At 40.6% G+C, this 15,823-nt stretch overlaps 1 protein-coding gene across 1 annotated transcript in view; it reads left to right on the forward strand.

Moving 5' to 3' along the window:
* ttc27 (tetratricopeptide repeat domain 27) overlaps positions 1-15,823 on the forward strand; it is a 122,425-nt gene that overhangs the window by 83,601 nt on the left and 23,001 nt on the right. Inside the window, exons 10-13 of the mRNA XM_033612370.2 lie at positions 1,471-1,584; positions 8,198-8,293; positions 10,567-10,689; positions 15,108-15,335. Of these exons, the coding sequence (XP_033468261.2) occupies positions 1,471-1,584; positions 8,198-8,293; positions 10,567-10,689; positions 15,108-15,335 (561 nt within the window). The remainder of the gene's footprint in view (positions 1-1,470; positions 1,585-8,197; positions 8,294-10,566; positions 10,690-15,107; positions 15,336-15,823) is intronic.

Genomic DNA, 15,823 nt, shown 5'->3' on the forward strand with positions numbered 1-15,823 from the left:
ACCTCTGGGGCTGACAAATGAAGAGAACATGGAAGTGCCAAAAACTGCAGTTCATCTGGGAGGACCTTCCTCTATGAGGAACTGCAGTTGAGGCTTGCCCCAAAAGGCCAGTCAGTCCCCATACCCTCCCATGTTAAAATACCTAACCTTACAGCAGAAATAAACATTTTTACAGCCTGGCACAAAAGATGGTTTTGGTCTGGTTTTGGTCTCACGTGCTGGTTCAGTGAACCAGCGTAAGCTCTGACAGTCGCTCTAAGGATTTCATCCCGGCACCAAACAGTAGTCAGGGTACCGTTGGCTGTGACATGGAGGTCTGTGCAACCCTCTCCCCAGAACATCACTGAGTCACCACCAAACCAGTCATGTTGGATGATGTCACAGGCAGCATAATGTTCACCATGATGGCTCCAGTTTCTCTTATGCCTGTCACATGTGCTCAGTGTGAACCTGCTCTCATCTGTAAAGAGAACGGGGCACCAATGGTGCACCTGCCTATTCTGAAATTCTCTGGTAAATGCCAATTGAGCTGCATGGTACTTGGCTGTGAGCACAGGTCCCACTAGAGGACAGCGGGCCCCCATGCCACACTCATGGAGTCTGTTTCTTACAGTTTGGTCAGAAACATGCACACCAGTAGCCTGCTGAAGGTCATTTTGTAGGGCTCTGGCAGTGCTCCTCCTGTAACTCCTCACACAAAGGAGCAGATACCGGTCCTGCTGCTAGGTTGATGCCCTTCTACAGCCCTGTCCAGGTCTCCTTGTGTAACACCCAGTCTCCTGGTATCTCTTCCATGCTCCTAAGACTGTGCTCAGAGACAGAGCAAACCTTGCTACGGCATGCATGGATGTGCCATCCTGGAGGAGCTGGACTACCTGTGCAACCTGATTGGAAATGGATTGAATTGAATTGAAATGGACAGATTGACATCCCTGAAATTTAACTGACTTGGTGTTACACTGTCACATTAAGTGTTCCCTTAATTTTTTGAGCAGTGTATAAATAATGGTATGTAGTAAAACACAACTCTGTTGTTGCACTGTAGAATTAGTGCTGTGGAATTGTACTACATATTGAATTTGCGATGTGTGTGTGAGTCTACCACTCACTCTCTCTTTGCTCAGTCTTTTTTAATGAGTGACCCGCCTTCATTTATTTGTGCTGGCTGCTTAAGACTTGGCCATTATTTGAATGCTAACTACTTGAAAGTTTGAGGGGTAGTCATAATAATAGGCTGCAGAATAATGTCTTTGGAGTAAGGGTTTGGCCCATGTGACTAGAGCAGGTCATTGCTAATTTGTGACTGGACCCCTGTGAATACACACTTTGATGTGATTTAAACAAACCAATCTTGACTTTGTTAAGTCATCAGAATTGGAGTCCCAGATTATGATTTGTTTTGCATCTTGTATAACTTCATGCTGTAAAAAAGATGGTCATGAACTCTATCCCTCCCTTGTCCCTCTACAGTGTATTCTGTCTCAGCCTAAGTTTTGGGCTGTAGAAGTCACAGCACTTTGCCTCAGGACCAAACTGGAAAAAGGGAGCTCCCGATGTGTTGAGAGAGCCATGATGCAAACCCAGGTAAGGAGATATGTGTGTGCATGGGGGTGGTGTGGGGTATTTATATATTCATTAAGAATCCTTTCATCAGGAGTACTAAACATGCATGCATGTGATGCAGCAGAGATTCTTAACCACCCCAACCCCACCCCATCAGTCAGTACTGCAGGTTTATTACTAAAATGCAAATAAACAACATAGCTAACCAGAAAAATAAGATAAAAGTTATGTGCTAATTTGCTTTCAGTAACATGTTGTACATGTATTATAATATCCATATAAATCAATAATAAAAAAAAATTATCAAATGAAATTGTTCAGAACAATAAACAATAAAATAATATATCCATCCATATTCTTAACCGCTTATCCTCTCGAGGGTTTTTTATTTATTGGCATTTCCATTTAGATTTTTTTAAGCACAAATTAAAAACGCACACCAAAACAGGCACAATGGAAACACACACACAGTTTCGCAGTTTTTTTCCACACAATTTTGACCCCAGAGATTTTCACCAGTTTGATTTTTCCACCTGAATGTATTTGTCAACATATCCATTTAGTCAGCAAAAGTCATGTTCTTTTATTACAGTTAAGACATTTCTTGCTTTTATAATTCCCTGATGCACACTGTTTAAATCCATTGCAGAATACAATTTGTCACTGCAAACTTTAGCTTTATTCATGGTGTGTGCTGTAAATTACATCCAGCAATAGTCTTATCTACCTGTGTGGATGTTTTAGTTAAAACAGCTGCAGAGCTTGACCTGACTTGTGGTACCATTGAGATATGGAGTAATGTTGTTTTGTCTTTTGTAACAACCCTGAGCATAAACAAAACCATTAATCCACCACAGCTCCAAATGTTACTTTGGATATTGACCAATAACAGCTTTGAGAGGCTTAATACAGATGTCATTATGGGACCGTGAAAAAGCCGGTAAAGAAATTATAAGACTTGAACACCTGGATGGAAGATGACAGTCACTGTGCACATGCTGAAAGGAAAATAAAACATGGATTGTTCTTTCTTTACTTGAGGCTAGACAGATGGGCAGGCTGACTGACTGACTGACTGACTTAATTACTTTCTTTCCTACTTTATTGTCCACTTGAGTGGGGATTTATCTTTGGCTTTTTCCCAAGTATAGCAAAGGTACATAACACAACATTTAGACTGAGAGTAAAATCGTAAGCACTTATGCCTCAGCGCCTGTGATAGTTGTGGCTGGAGGCAATATGTTTTCGATACCGACACCAATCCGATACCTTTCTTTTCTCCTCTCTTAAATTGTTAATAATACATTTGTATGGATGTACTTTTCTTAATATACACATAAAAAACACCATGTTCAAACTGTGCAACAAATATTCTTCTCCCCTAAAGGAAGAAATAAGTTATGCAGTGCTGTTGCTGCTGCTTTTTATTTAACCTTAAAACCCTCATGGCTTTTAATAGCATTTTTGATTGGTCAACAGCACCATTCAAACATTCAAAATACAATTTAAGATTAAACTTTGTGCAAAAGTTTAAATCTAAGTATTATAACAAATGAAAAAGGAATTATAATTCCAGTGTAAAATGAGATACCTCACACTCAGTGTAGCCTATACCTCACTGACACAGCAAAATAACAAGTTGCAGTGTCGACCATAGCCTAAATAATTATAACTTAACATAAAAAAATAGCATCTCCACTAGAAAATGTACATGTATGTTAGACATGCCCTCTTAAGGCACTCACAACAGAAACTCTAGGCTAATACTGCACCTGATATCAAATTAGATGCATTGAAAAAACTAAGGGTAGAAAGTGGAAAACTCTAATGTTTCTTCTTTCACATGTAACCTCTGGGGTTGAACAGTATGTAAAACACCCATATCAAACTAGATATTAGAATGGACACAATTACAATATTCACTCAATTCTAATGTTTCAATGAAGACAATAAGACATAGTAGCTGCCTGACCTTAAAACTGTCACAACCACTTACTTTTACTGTCCTTACGCATTTGACATAAATTTGGTCCCTCCCACACGAGAGGCAGGTTCTTCTTCAGAAAGATTAACATTTCAGCCTTCTCAGCTGTCAGTCTGCTCCTCCTTTCATCGAAAATAATGGAGGCTGTGCTAAAGAGCCTCTCGCTCTCCACACTTGTTGAAAGTGCACAGAGAAATGTAGTTGCTGTGACTGCCAAGGAAGACAGTCTAGGTTGGTTGATCTTCCAGTACAGCAGTGGATTGTCCGAACGCAGAATAGTTGGCATGCTGAGGTAGGTTTGCACTTCAACACGTACACTTGTGGTGGTTGACTCAGGACCAGGTGCGCTTTCCTCCAGGATTTCATCAAAAATGCTTCCAAGTTCGCTCTTGCTTGTAGCCTCTACCCATGGAGTCATTTTTGTTGGCTCTAAGGTGGATGAGGTCCCCTCTGCTGGCCATGTTTTCTCGACTGAGAATGCATTTAAGAACACTCACAATGGGAATGGCATCATATGCAGATGAAGATGAAGAACTCACCTCTCTTGTCAACTCCTCAAAAAGGGCTAGAGCTGCAGCAGTCTTTTCCAGTAGCACCCACTGATTTGAGGTCATTGTGGCTGGCAGGTCGTACACTGCTGTGTATACAAACAGGGCTCTTTTCTGTGCAATGAGGCTCTGAGCACAACCTCGTTCGTACATCTTGCTGCAGATGCTTGGGTGGCATATACAGCTCCACTTGAATGTCCTCCAAGCGTGAATACGCAAGTGGCGAGTGCTTAAAGTGACCCACAATTTTTCTAGAGAAAGCCACCACATCACTTACACTACGCTGTGGCAGCAGTCCCTCAACTCCAAGACAATCCATTGCTTTTATCACGTTACTGGCATTGTCTTGTAAAATGACATGGACTTTGCTCTTCTCAATTTTCCATGCATTTAGCATCTCCTTGATTGCTGTGGCAATTGACTCTCCTGTGTGTGAGCCATGAAGTTGCTTAGCCTGCAGCACTGCTTTTTGCAGCATAAAACTTGAGTCTTACCACTGTGCTGTCAAATTTAGTAAGGACATTGGACACACGTCTGAGCTCCAGATGTCAGTTGTTAAACTAACTGGCAATGCTTCTCAAACATTTCGAAACGAAGTTGCACACTTTTTTGTACTTTAGTGGGATGGCCATATCAAAGATGAAATGTTGATTTGGCAACTGATAGCGAGGCTCCAAATGTTCCACCAAACGTCCAAAACCTACATTTTCAACAACAGAAATCGGCTGTTCATCCAGCTAAACGAGGTTGATGAGTTTCTCTGTTATTATCTTTGTTTTGTTGCTCCCTGGAGGGAGTTTCTCATGCTTCCGCATTGTTTCCTGCAGTGGCTGTTGTCACAGCTCACTTTTCTTCTTAGCACTGGTTGACTGTAAAAAGTCTTCATCCTCCTTTCCATGATGCTTCCACAAATGTTTTATCAACTTTGTGGTATTGAAATGTCCGGTGCTGCTGCCGCCCCTAGAGACACTCACGTTGCACTCGGCCGTTTTACTTTTCTCTTCTTTGCACCTAAAATAACTCCACACAGCCAACAGAACAGCAACGCAAGGCTATTTGCCTGCCACACACGTTCCAGCTACTGTTTATGCATCACGTGCTGCCGCAACTGCATGACTGTTTACGGCATGTCGTGTTAAGTTAAGTATTTATATGATAGTTTGGGCTTATGGATCGGATCAAATTTTTTCCAGTGTCTTCCCTATCACCATCACTTTGCATGGCTTTAACACAGCTTTTTTCAGTCTGAACGCTCCCTTAGTTGCCAGAATTTCTTGACATTTCCCTCTAGAGTATTGTACACTTCAGTCTCTATATTTTATATTTAACTGAGATGATTTATTTTGTATTTAATCTGCTGAAAACAGATTTTTGAAACTCATCTTATTACTTATTTTAACTCAACATATATTGAAAAAATTGGTATATTACTTGAATTAATTTTCTGTTGTAGGGTTTTTTTTAGTTTATGTTTCTTGTCTCTTCATACTTAGAGTGTATGTTATGCAGCAGTGCCTGACTGTGGCAGAAACTCTTTAACTTAGATTTTAACTGAGTTCTGTAGCATAGGTTTATCCCCAGATGACCAAAGTATAAGTTGTGCGCCGGAGAATGAACACAATTTTACACCATCACTTTTGATTCATTCATCAATAAAATCTCTATGTTTTTAACCCAAAATATTATTAGGTCAAACAAAATTCAAAGCCAAGACACGATTTGAAAATCAAATGTTCTTTTACTAAAAAATAAATCAAAAGAGGACTCATGATACATGTCTCAGTTCAATTCATTTCAGTTCAGGGTGTGTGAGCGTGCATGAGTGTGTGTGTATATGGCTGCAGTTCAATCCAGTTCACTTCAGTGTGAGTGTGTGTTTGTGTATGTGTATTGGTGAATTTAAGACTCTAATGATGAAGGAGGAATAATATAATTGACCTTTTGCTAAGCCCCGCCCTTTTGTGATCGTCTGACAAGTTGTCGCATTAAGCATGGAGCCCACACAGTAAGTAGCTGCACTCCCTGAAGAAATATTATCATATTTTTCAACAAATGAAATAGTGATTTCAGAGAGGAGCAGACAGAGGGGTCTACAAAATGCACTTCAAGGATATATCCAGGATGTCAAACTCACTCAGCAGCAAAAACAAGTTTAAAAGACAAAGATAGTTAGTAGCTAAAGTTGAATTATAGACTGCAGATCACAGTGTAAAAGTGAACCACCACGTCACTGGTGATCAAGACAGAAGACAATGAATATAAAGGGAAACTTTACTGATACTGAACCAGCTGTGTGGCATCGCAGTATGTGCAAATAAATGGTGTTTGGTTTAGCCCTCGTGCTGCTTCCAGCACTCGGACCTCCACCGCCCAACGGGCAGGGATGTCAAACAACACTCATCTGCACACAATGCAATGACACACAGCTGGTTGAATATCAGCAAAGTTTCCTTGCTTACCTTCACTGGTTCCTGTACAGCAGGGTAGGTCTTTTTTCAGTGTTAGAATCATTAAAAAGCAAAAGCAGTATATGTATACATTCTGTAGGCTATATCTTCTGGAGCTAGCTAGCTAGCTAACCTTACACTTTTAGGGGTTTGATTTTGGTTTTTGTAACAGGGAAGAAACGTTTATCTTTTTCCAACCTCTTGCAGTAGTGAGTATCATAATACAGGATTTGCCCCAGACACAACATTTTGCTCAAAATCCACAAAACCAACCTGAAAATGAAGGAAATCTGACACGACTGCATTAGAGTTGATGTCTCATCCAGGTCTGTGCTGGCCTGATGCTACATTATGATTGGCCAGTCTGCATCCTGGGGCTGGACTTAGGGAAGGGTCCATTGGGGCAAAGAGTAATATATATTACTTAGAAAGGAAGCCTGAAGAGGGTAGTGACAGGAGAGTTATCTTAATGGCCAGAGGTGCACCCAAAAACAGATTTAAGAAGTTGATGAACAGGAGTCCCTTCATCCCATCTGCTCCAGAGATCCACACACCTTCAGTAGCCTTGGTGTCCAGAAAAGTTCACACAATCCAGCCGGTTCTGGTATCAGCTGCCGCTTGCTTTACTTTTGACTTTACTTGTTATGCCTCCGCACAAGCAATGCCCGTGGCTGGAGGCATTATTTTTTCCGGTTGTCTGTTCATCTGCCTGTCTGTCCGTATGTACATCCCTCCCATTCTTGTGAATATTATGTCTCCAGGAGGTTTTTCTTCACATTTGGCACAATCATTCATTTGGACTCATCAATAAACTGATCAGAATTTGGCGGTCAAAGATCAAGATGAGTGTGACCTTGCATCTGTCTCATTCTCGTAAATACAATATCTCAAGAAGGCCTTGGGGGAGTTTCTTCTAATTCGGAAAAGTCGTCTTCACTTGGACTCAAGAATGAACTGTTTAGAATTTGGTGGTCAAAGCTCAAGGTGACTTTGACCTCACCAAACATGTCTTGGCTATAACTCAAGAATTCACTTGTTAATTATGACCAAATTTAACACAAAAGTTTAGTAGGATATAATGATAAAGTGATGACTTTTTTTTCAAAAGGTCAAGGTCAGTTTCACTGTGACATCATAATGTCGTGCATAAAACACTTTTCTGGCCATTATTCAGTGATTAACTCAGGAGCAGAAGGGGAGACATTTGGTCAGATACTAAATTTGGTCGATTGTATAGATCTTCTGTGTTGCTGGGGGGAAGATGTGTGTAAATCATCTATGTTTTCACAGACATGGATATAAACTGAAAGAGAAGCTTGACTGGTTCCTGGAGGCATACAACTGCAAGGCAGTAATTCTAGTTTCCTATATGGTTTTAGAGCAAAGATATCCAGAAACTGAAGCGAACTTCAGCACATTCACTCCCCTCTGTTCTTCATGCTGCTTTTATTAGTTGGTTTCCTTTCCCCCAGCTCACAGGTGTGACTCATTTAACTCCTCTCACTCCCCACCTTCCTTTTCTGTCAGGGTTGTAAAGGGCTGTTCTGCCCTTTTCTCTTTTTTTCTCCTTTTCTGCAACAAACTCTATGTGGACTAATTAACGAACAAGTAACAGACCCAGCTGCAGAATGTCATCTTCTCCTTTATTTTTCCAGGTGATAGTAGACCACTTTGAAGACAAGAACTGTCCTGTGACTGAGAGGCTCAAGGGGTTCTACTTCTGCCAAGCTCCAACCAGATGGAATGTCCAGGTAGTGAGCTTTTTTTTTTTCAAAAACACACTGAATGCTTGATTTTAATAAACCAAGAGACGGTGTACTCAGTGACAAGGTTCAGTTCACTTTTCTGTGAATATGTAGTCATTTGAAGTGGTGGAATAAATTTCTCAAGAGGGGATGCGGGGTCTGCATTATATAAACAGACCATATACCACTATATCCACTGTGGCAAGTGCAAATGAAAGATTGTTGGTGAAAGTGGTGAGCTTGCTAGCAACACTAATAACAATAGATTATGTAGAGGCGTACCTCGACAAATTAGCTGTCTCTAAATGAAGCTGTTGTTAAACAAGCTTAAATTTGAACAACCAAACAATATCACTCTGGCTTCAACCACTGTATTAAGTGTTGGTTGGTCTATATTGTCTATCCAGCCAATTCTCACCGATGGAAGATGGATATGATGGATAAGTATTACATGGCTATATAGAGCTAGTTTGCCCTTGTATCACAAGTAGACATCCATAATGATATTTTTGCTGCCACACAGTGGCTCTTCATTTCCTGAATGGATCATTTTTTAATGGCACCTATGACCCCACAAAATAAGGTAGTTAGCTAGTGCTATGCTAGCTCTTAGATGTAGAGGTAAGGCTAGGTTACTGTTGTCAGTAATAAGCTAGTTAGCCAGCATGCTAATGTTAGTGGCTAGATCAACTTAGTATATTGTTTAATTTATCTTTTATGCTTTGGCTGATGTTATGTTATTTTGTCTTTCAGAAGACAGTAAAAAATACAAAGTTTTTTAATTCTTAAGATACAGAGTATCTCTCTAACAGCCGCTCTTGTTGGGAAGAAATCCAAAGCTAAGGAGACCTGCTGTGAGTAGTTTTAGTTTCCAAGCTTTGATTGGACAGTCACTGTTGGGTCAATTATAGTCACAGTCTGAATTGCTGTCAGCTAGAAAATGTTAACTTTCAGTTCTTAGTATGATCCTAAGAATTGCTCTTTGTGCAAAGGTGACAACTCTAAAGCAACAGGGGAAAATGTATAGTGTAGATGATATATATAGCTATATAAAGGTCTCATAGGAGCTGTAGAAAACTGCGCTTATGACATTTTGTGACATATTTCCTGAACCACAAAGCATTAGATCTTCAAAGGCAAACATTAGACAGTAACAGAGCTGAGGATAGGAGTCAGAATGAAATAGAAAGAGCAGTGAGCAGAATAAGCGGTAATAGAAAGATTTAGACTTGTCCAAGAGATTGGAGGAGGAGTGTTGGCGAGATCAGCTGGGGGAGGGGACATCGCCCAGGTGCCATGTAATAACTGATAACAGCAATAAAGCTGAAATTGAAGAGTCCCTATTGCTGCCTGAGGACTTGAAAGTAGGTTGAGGCAGATGATTGTAGCAGGTACTGTGATGCTTTTTCTCGACACTGGAGAACCATGGCCTGCATGTGACAAAGCACTGAAGGCCTAGTTATGATTGGGGGTGGGGTTCTGTTTTTCTGTGTGTGTGTTGTACTTTATTTTAATTTGAAGAAAATAACTTTTACACATTTAGACTGAAGGATTTTTTATTCTTTACATACAGTTGGTTTTATACATTTCAGGCATCTAACTACACATTACATAGTGAAGTATATTACATCACTGCTGACCAGGCAGCCATTGGTTTACATTCATTTCAGTGGTATAAAGAACAACTTTCAAATATACACTCATGTAGGGAAGTAATCATTTCATATAGTCATTATTTTTAGACACTAGCGATGTGGCTTCAGGAATATCAAGGTTGGTTTGTCGGTTGGTCAGTCCACTGCTCTCGTCCAGACCAAAATACCTCAACAAATATAGGATGGATTGCAAAGAAATTTTGTAGAGACTTTCAAATGTCCCACTGAGTTTGGTGATCCCCTAACTTTTTTCTAGCGCCACCAGCAGGTTGACATTTGAGTGAAATACCTCAACAACTATCAGATGGATTGCTGTGAAATTTGGTTCAGACATTCATGCCCCATTTATGATGAATTATAATATATTTGGATAACAATGGTTTATGTCCACATACCTGCATAACAAGTAATATTTCCATCACTCCCAGCTGTGGTTTGTGTTTAGTGCTTGTTAGCAAATGTTAGCATGCTTACATGCTAAACTAAGATGGCAAACATGGTGAACAATATACCCAATAAACATGATCATGTTAGCATTTTCACTCTATGCATGTTAGCATGTTGACAACATTGCAAAGTGATTAGAATGGTTGTAGCCGCTCATTCTTCTCTCCTCCTCTACAGAAACAGCTGGCCAGCCTGCTGATGGACCTCGGCTGCAACAGTTCAGCTCTGCTTCTTTATGAGAAGCTGGAGCTCTGGGAGGATGCAGTTATCTGCCATGAGAGGCTGGGCCAACATGGCAAGGTACACACAACACACACACACACACACACACACACACACGCACAAACATACCTTTACCATTTTTATGTTTAAAACTAGAGACCATCTTGCAGTGGGATTACTCCAGCCGCAATACAGCCATCCACAACTTACAACTGATAGCCCTTTTGACTGCCAGAATCGTGCCCCTCAAACTGGGTATTTTAAGCCAAAACATGATCTTTTCCTTATCAAAACCAAGTATAACCAATGTTAACCACAGTTTTGTTGAAATTATGTTTCAACATATCTGCTAATTTATAAAGTGCAAAGGTAACATATTGGTGGTTTGCAGAAACATTCAATGCCAACATTTCTTTCTGCAATGGGGTTGCAACCACACATGATAAAAAAAATTAAAAAACATATAGGAGTATAAAGGGTGAATACATGAAGAACAAAAAGAAGAAAAAAGAATGAAAAAAGAGAAACGGGCATGGTTAGAGGTGTGCTGATGCTGTCTGTATTTTACAGAGATGAGGGCTGGCATGGCAGAGGCATGATGGAGAATTAATATCTGTTAGTTTTGACTGATGGTTGTCTGAGGCAGGATCCAGAGGGTACAAAGTTGAATTCTAAGTGCAGGGGATGGATACTGTCAGAAATGATGGATTTAGCTTTCTTTAACAGCTGTTTGCTGTAGTTCAGACAGGCATTGCTGCTGAATACCAATGATTTTGGCTGCTGACTTTCATCACCCTTGTTAATGGGTTTTTCTGTTTGAGGTTAAGAGATGCATATCAGCAAGTTAAAGCAAAAGTGAAAACTAGATTGAAAGGATTTATAATATAGGGATGTTTGAAAAAACACTTGTGCTTTTAAGGGTTAAAGTCCTTGCATTTCTGCCTGAATGGCTGTTTACTGTTACTGACCTCATCAGCTCTGAGTCCAATTTGAGTGCTTTGGGGTGTGAAGGAGGAATTCTGAAAAGGTTTTCAAGTTTAACGTTAGTATTCATGAAGAAAATGAATTTGGTCCGTGGCCCAAAAGAGTTTCCCACAAAAACAGTACATCTACAGAAACGGTACAAAAATGGTGTTATCCACAGGTGATCAAAAACCTTATGTTCCCTGCTCAAGCAACCTCACACACACACACAGGAAGGATTCCAGAAAATTAGTGCAAAAACCCGAAACATAATGTGAATAAATTACATATGACATGAGTGTGACCTGAGACAGTTATAAGCAAAGCCAAATGACACATGGCACAGATTTAGTGCTGGTAAACACAACTGCAACAGGAACAATAGATTGTTTATAATTTCATGGTTTTTATTTTGCATTCTTCTCTTCTCCCATTCACGGACCAGAGAGAAAAACATTTTTTTAAGTGTGTTTTCAGCTCTCAGTACTTTTATATCTTCTTACAGAATCTCTGATGTTTCAAGTTTAGTTTCTCTCCTGTGTCCTGTTTTTACTTTAGATATCTGCTTTATTTTAATGTTTTGTGTTCACTTTAAGCTATATAGGAGTCGTGTTAAGTTACTGCTTATGAAAACTTAATGTTTTTGTATTTTGCTGTTTCACAATAAAAGCTTCTACATGTTAAAGTAACACAGGTCTTTTATTGTAAAGAATCTGTGGGAAACAAAATGTGTTTATCACCAAATTAGCACAACTTCTTCAGTCTCTAATACAAACAAGCCAGGGAAGAAGAATCCAAGCAGAAACAGCCATAATGAGGTGTTGGATGAAGAGCTGCAGACAACAGGCTCTTACTGCACCTCTGCAAACAGCTCACCTCCAACAACGGGTAAACTTCTTTTACCTGCCCTGCTATATGATGGAAAAACACATGCAGAAAAATAATGAGGGACTTAAGCCGTGGATCAGCTTGCTGTTTTTAAACGTCATTGACTCAAGACAAGCCATTATCAGTTAAAGACACACCTTCAAGCAGGGAGCACTGTTGTAATGGAGATGCAAATCCTTGCCGCGCTGGGCTGACGGAGCAGAGTCAAACCAAACCAAACCAAACCAAGCCAGAACATGAGTGTTGAAAAATCATATCAGTGGCCCAATTTAGCTGGGACACACTGATATACCTGCACGTCAATGCAAATAGATAATCAGCCAATGTATAAAGGTATGCAGACATGGTTAAGGGTTCAGATCAAACATCAGATGTGGTCTGATCTGTGTCACCATGGTTGGTGCCAGATGGGGTAGTTTGTCTCAGAAATGGCTGATCTCCTGAGATTTTTACGCACAGCAGAGTTTGCAGAGTTTTGCAAAAAACATAAAATGAGCAGCAGTTCTTCAGTTTCAAAGGTCTAGTTCAGCTGCATTCACACCAAATTTGGCATTGTGGTAGAACACCTCTCCTTGCATTCATTTCAATGTAAGTAGTGTGTCTAGGCTGGGGTGGAGGACCTGCAGGGGGTAGGCGGAAAAAGAACGCAGTGGCCTACAACAAAAAGTTGAAACAGATTCAACTTTTGGAGAAAGCAACTCAAATTTATGTTGAAGTGGCCAATTGGTAACCCGTGATCAGACCGGCAAGACACCCACAGTCCACAGTTACAAGTAATGAAGTCTCTTTCTATCAAAAAATATTATAGTGAATAAAATAAACAAATTAGGTATAAACAGCTTGTGTGTACTGTCCTACAAAGGAGAGCACCCACTTTGCGTTTGTGTACTTGCACATGTATATTTTATTGCACTAAAGATGCTACAATAATGATAGTTCAAGGAATTCTTCATAAGCCAACATAAACTCACTGAAATCAAATACTCAGTTGCTGAGATGGGCACACTGGCCTTCTATAGTTGGTCCTCACCCTCCACTCTCCCACAGATGGGCCTTTTAAGTGACTCTCCCACACACTGCGGCTAATTGCTGCAACACCTGATTTGGTGTGAATGCAGTTTACACCTCACTGGAGACGTACAAAGTAACAGCTTGCTTGAAGACCCCCACCATCATCCCTTTCCCCCAAAAAACAAGGACTACAGGATTTAACAACTACAGACCCATCACCCTGACCTCCTTGTCCTCCTGGTCTTGAAGTCAAGCACCCTGTAATGTCTTACCTCCAAACAATTACCGGCCCACCCCTGGACCCCCTGCAGTTCATCTACAGAGCAAGCAGGTCTATAGATGGTGCAGTCAGCATGGGCCTCCATTTCATCCTCCAGCAACTGACCTCCTCAGGAACCTAAGCCAAGGTCCTGTTTGTGGACTTGAGTGTTGCCTTTAACAGCATCATCTGTTGCAGGACAAGCTCTTTCAGTTGAGTGTGCCACACTGAATTCCTGTCTGACAAGAAGCATCATGTGAAGCTGGGGAAACACATCTCTGACTCCCAGACCATCAGCACTGATTCCCCTCAAAGCTCAGTCCTTTCTCCTTTACTCCTGAAGTTCACTAATGATACCACCATTACAGGGTTCTTAAATTAGGATAAGTCCCCCTACAGGTAGGAGAGGAACCATCTGGTGACCTGGATGGACTGAACAACAGCTGACTGCTCTAAAAACAGTGGAGATGGTTGTGGATTTTAGGATGAACGCAGCCCCACCTACCCCTGTCACTTTTGTGACTAACCAGTTGACACTGTGGAGTCCTTGGGCACCACCATCATCCATTACCTTATGTAGGAGCTAAACATCAGCGCCCTTGTCACACAGAAGTTCAACCTGCTAAAGACAGTGATGGTGCACTTCTACACCACCATTACTGAGTCCATCCTCACCTCCTACATCACCATCTAGCACGCTGCTGCCACTGCCAAGGACAAGGACAGAATGCAGGTTATAATTCACCCTGCAGAGAACGTGATTGGCTGTAATCTGACATCCCTCTAAGACCTGTACACCGCCAGGACCTCAGGAGAGCAGGAAAGATTGTGGCTGACCCTTTCCAACCTGGACACAGAAAACAGTTTCTTCCCATCTGCAGCTGCCTCATCAGCAAGACCCAGGACCCCCCTCACAGACTGAACTCACCCTATAGATACTATACATAACATTAACGTCAAGTTTCCACATCTATCAAAATGTATTACATTTTCTGTACTTTATACTGTGAACTTTTTTGTTTTGAACTATATTTGCACCTGCAAAACACTGTGTAGCTCATTGATTTTGAAGCAGGTTTATTTTGCGTTTTTACAGTATTTCTTTTCATATTTTATTTTTAATTTTAGAATGTTTTCTATTCTATTTTTGACTCTGCTTGACTTTACAATACCTGATTTTTATTTTTATTTTCTCTTAAACCAAGACACCGAGGCAAAGTCCCTGTCAAAATCCTGATTTATTCTGTTTTCACTTCATAGCCAACACTGCTCCAGTTTTCCACCTCTCCACTCCATCATTCATTTGTTTCTTTGCTGTTTTCTCTCCTCTTCCACCACTTTTACCTTCCCTCTCCTTTCCAATCCATTTGCTCAGGCTGAGGAAATCGTTCGCCGCGAGTTGGAGAAGAAGGAGACGCCCAGTCTGTACTGCCTCCTGGGAGACATATTGAGGGACCATCAGTACTATGACCGAGCATGGGAGCTTTCGGGCCAACGCAGTGCCAGAGCCATGCGCTCCAAAGCCCTGCTGCACCTTCGCAACAAGGAGTTCCAGCAGTGCGTGGACTGCTTTGAGCACTCAGTCAAAATCAACACTATGCAGGTACAAGCAATGCAGTCCTCTTAGGATGCATTAAGTGACCAGTGTTGTGCAAGTTACTTAAAATTAGTCATTAGTTAGAATTACCAGTTACTTTTCTCAAATGTAATTGAATGACATTGCCACTTAATGCATATGAAAATAATTAGTTACTAGGGACAGTGACTTTTGTGTTACTTTAACATTTCTGTTTAGATTCTCTTATTAATGAACAGACATTATTTTAGTGTTGATATGACAAAGTGTGGGACAAGACAACTGTCAGTTTTCATTATTTTATAATTGTACCCATTATCACTGTGATGAAGAGAAAGTAACAAAACAATAAAACATAGTATGTTTTGATAGGCTTATTTATTTTAGCCTTGTCAGCCTTTTAATGAAAGTCAAATTGCCTGGACTGTCGGCCACTGTGTGCAATGACAGTCTAATTGGGTGATAACAGGGAATATGCTACATTTATCTGCTATGATCAAGACAAAAGTTACAAG

This window comes from Epinephelus lanceolatus, chromosome 17 (assembly GCF_041903045.1).
Source record: "Epinephelus lanceolatus isolate andai-2023 chromosome 17, ASM4190304v1, whole genome shotgun sequence".
Classification (NCBI taxonomy): domain Eukaryota; kingdom Metazoa; phylum Chordata; class Actinopteri; order Perciformes; family Serranidae; genus Epinephelus; species Epinephelus lanceolatus.